Below are 1,322 nucleotides of genomic sequence, written 5' to 3'. Positions count from 1 at the left end.
TGCTGCTGCTGCTGCTGCTGCTGCGCCTTCCTACGGCTCTGCTGCGCTCCCCCTGTAAGCTGCTGCCTTTTGCTTTTCCTTTTTTCTTGCTGCAGCTTTTTAATTTAATTTAATTAAATAATTTCTTCCTTTTTTTTTAAATTAACTCTTTTTTCGTTCTTTTTAATTTGTTTCCTTTTGCTTCTTTTTTCTTTTTTCCTTTTTCACTTTATTTCTTTTTTTAATTTTTCCATTTCTAATTTTACTCATTTGTATTATTTGTTTTTGTTTCAATTTTACTCATTTGTACTATTTATTCTTATTTTCTCTCTTTACCTTTATATCTTTTATTCGAAGTTTCAAAAATCGTTTTTTTTAAATTCTTTTTTATCGTTCTAATGCTTTATATTTAATCTTTTAAATCTTTTTATTTTATCTTTATTTTATTTTAGTTTGTTTTATTTTATTTTATTTTATCTTATTTTATTTCTTATTTTAGATCTTTTAAATGCTTGCTGCAGCTGCTGCTGCCAGTGCCGGACTTGGCTGGATTTTGATCATTTTCGGTCCATTTTTTTGGCTTTTTTCTGCAATTTCCTGCAAATAAATCTCCACTTGAACAATTTAATTCTTTTTAATTCTTTTTGTTTCTTTTTATTTCCTTTTATTTCTTTTTTTTGCTTCATTTTGCGCACTTTTGCCTCTTTGCTGCTGCCCCTGCTCTTAGGGCCCCCCAGCTGCCCCCGCCCCTGGACCCTTTCCTCTGCGCGGCCCTGGCCAGCGAGAGGGGCCCCCTGTGGGGGCCCCCTGGGGGCCCCCCCCTGTGGGGGGCCCCCACGGGGGGGCCCCTGTGGGGCCCCCAGGGGGGCCCCCAGGGGGGCCCCCAGGGGCCCCTGCGCTCGCTTGACCTTCCCGAGGCACTGCAGCACCGCAGGCTGCAGCAACCCATGGACTGGGGGCCCCACTCTAGTCGATTTGTTACTTCTTTAGTTTCTACAGTATATGTTGCTGCAACAGACCCCACATGTGCCCCTATAGGGGAGCCCACGGCCCTGTGGCCGGCCTCTCCGGTGCAGCAGCAGCAGCAGCAGCAGCTGCAACAGGAGCCGCAGCAGCAGCAGCAGCTGCTGCAGCAGCAGCTCATGCAGCAGCAGCTGCTGCTCGTGGGCGACGGAGACCTGCGGCTCATGGACACCCCGAGGCTCCTCGAAGGGGCCCTGGGCGCTGCTGCTGCTGCTGCTGCTACGGACTTCGGGGGGCCCCCTGCTGCGCTGCTGTCCCCAGCGACAGAACCGGAGGGGGGCCCCCGTGCTGCGCAGCAAGAAGACCCTAGGGGCCCCCTG

General features: G+C 48.3%; 1 protein-coding gene across 1 annotated transcript in view; it reads left to right on the top strand.

Moving 5' to 3' along the window:
* Positions 1-706: 706 nt before the first annotated feature.
* Positions 707-1,322, top strand: part of ETH_00043395 (uncharacterized protein) — a gene marked incomplete at both ends in the record, with an annotated part of 3,004 nt that continues 2,388 nt past the window's right edge. The window contains one exon of the mRNA XM_013375116.1: positions 707-1,142. Within this exon, the coding sequence (XP_013230570.1) occupies positions 707-1,142 (436 nt within the window). The remainder of the gene's footprint in view (positions 1,143-1,322) is intronic.

Source organism: Eimeria tenella, genomic scaffold (assembly GCF_000499545.2).
Source record: "Eimeria tenella Houghton genomic scaffold, Eth_scaff2529, whole genome shotgun sequence".
NCBI lineage: Eukaryota > Apicomplexa > Conoidasida > Eucoccidiorida > Eimeriidae > Eimeria > Eimeria tenella.
Note: the sequence above shows the minus strand (reverse complement) of the source record. Positions and strands in the feature narration are given on the sequence as shown.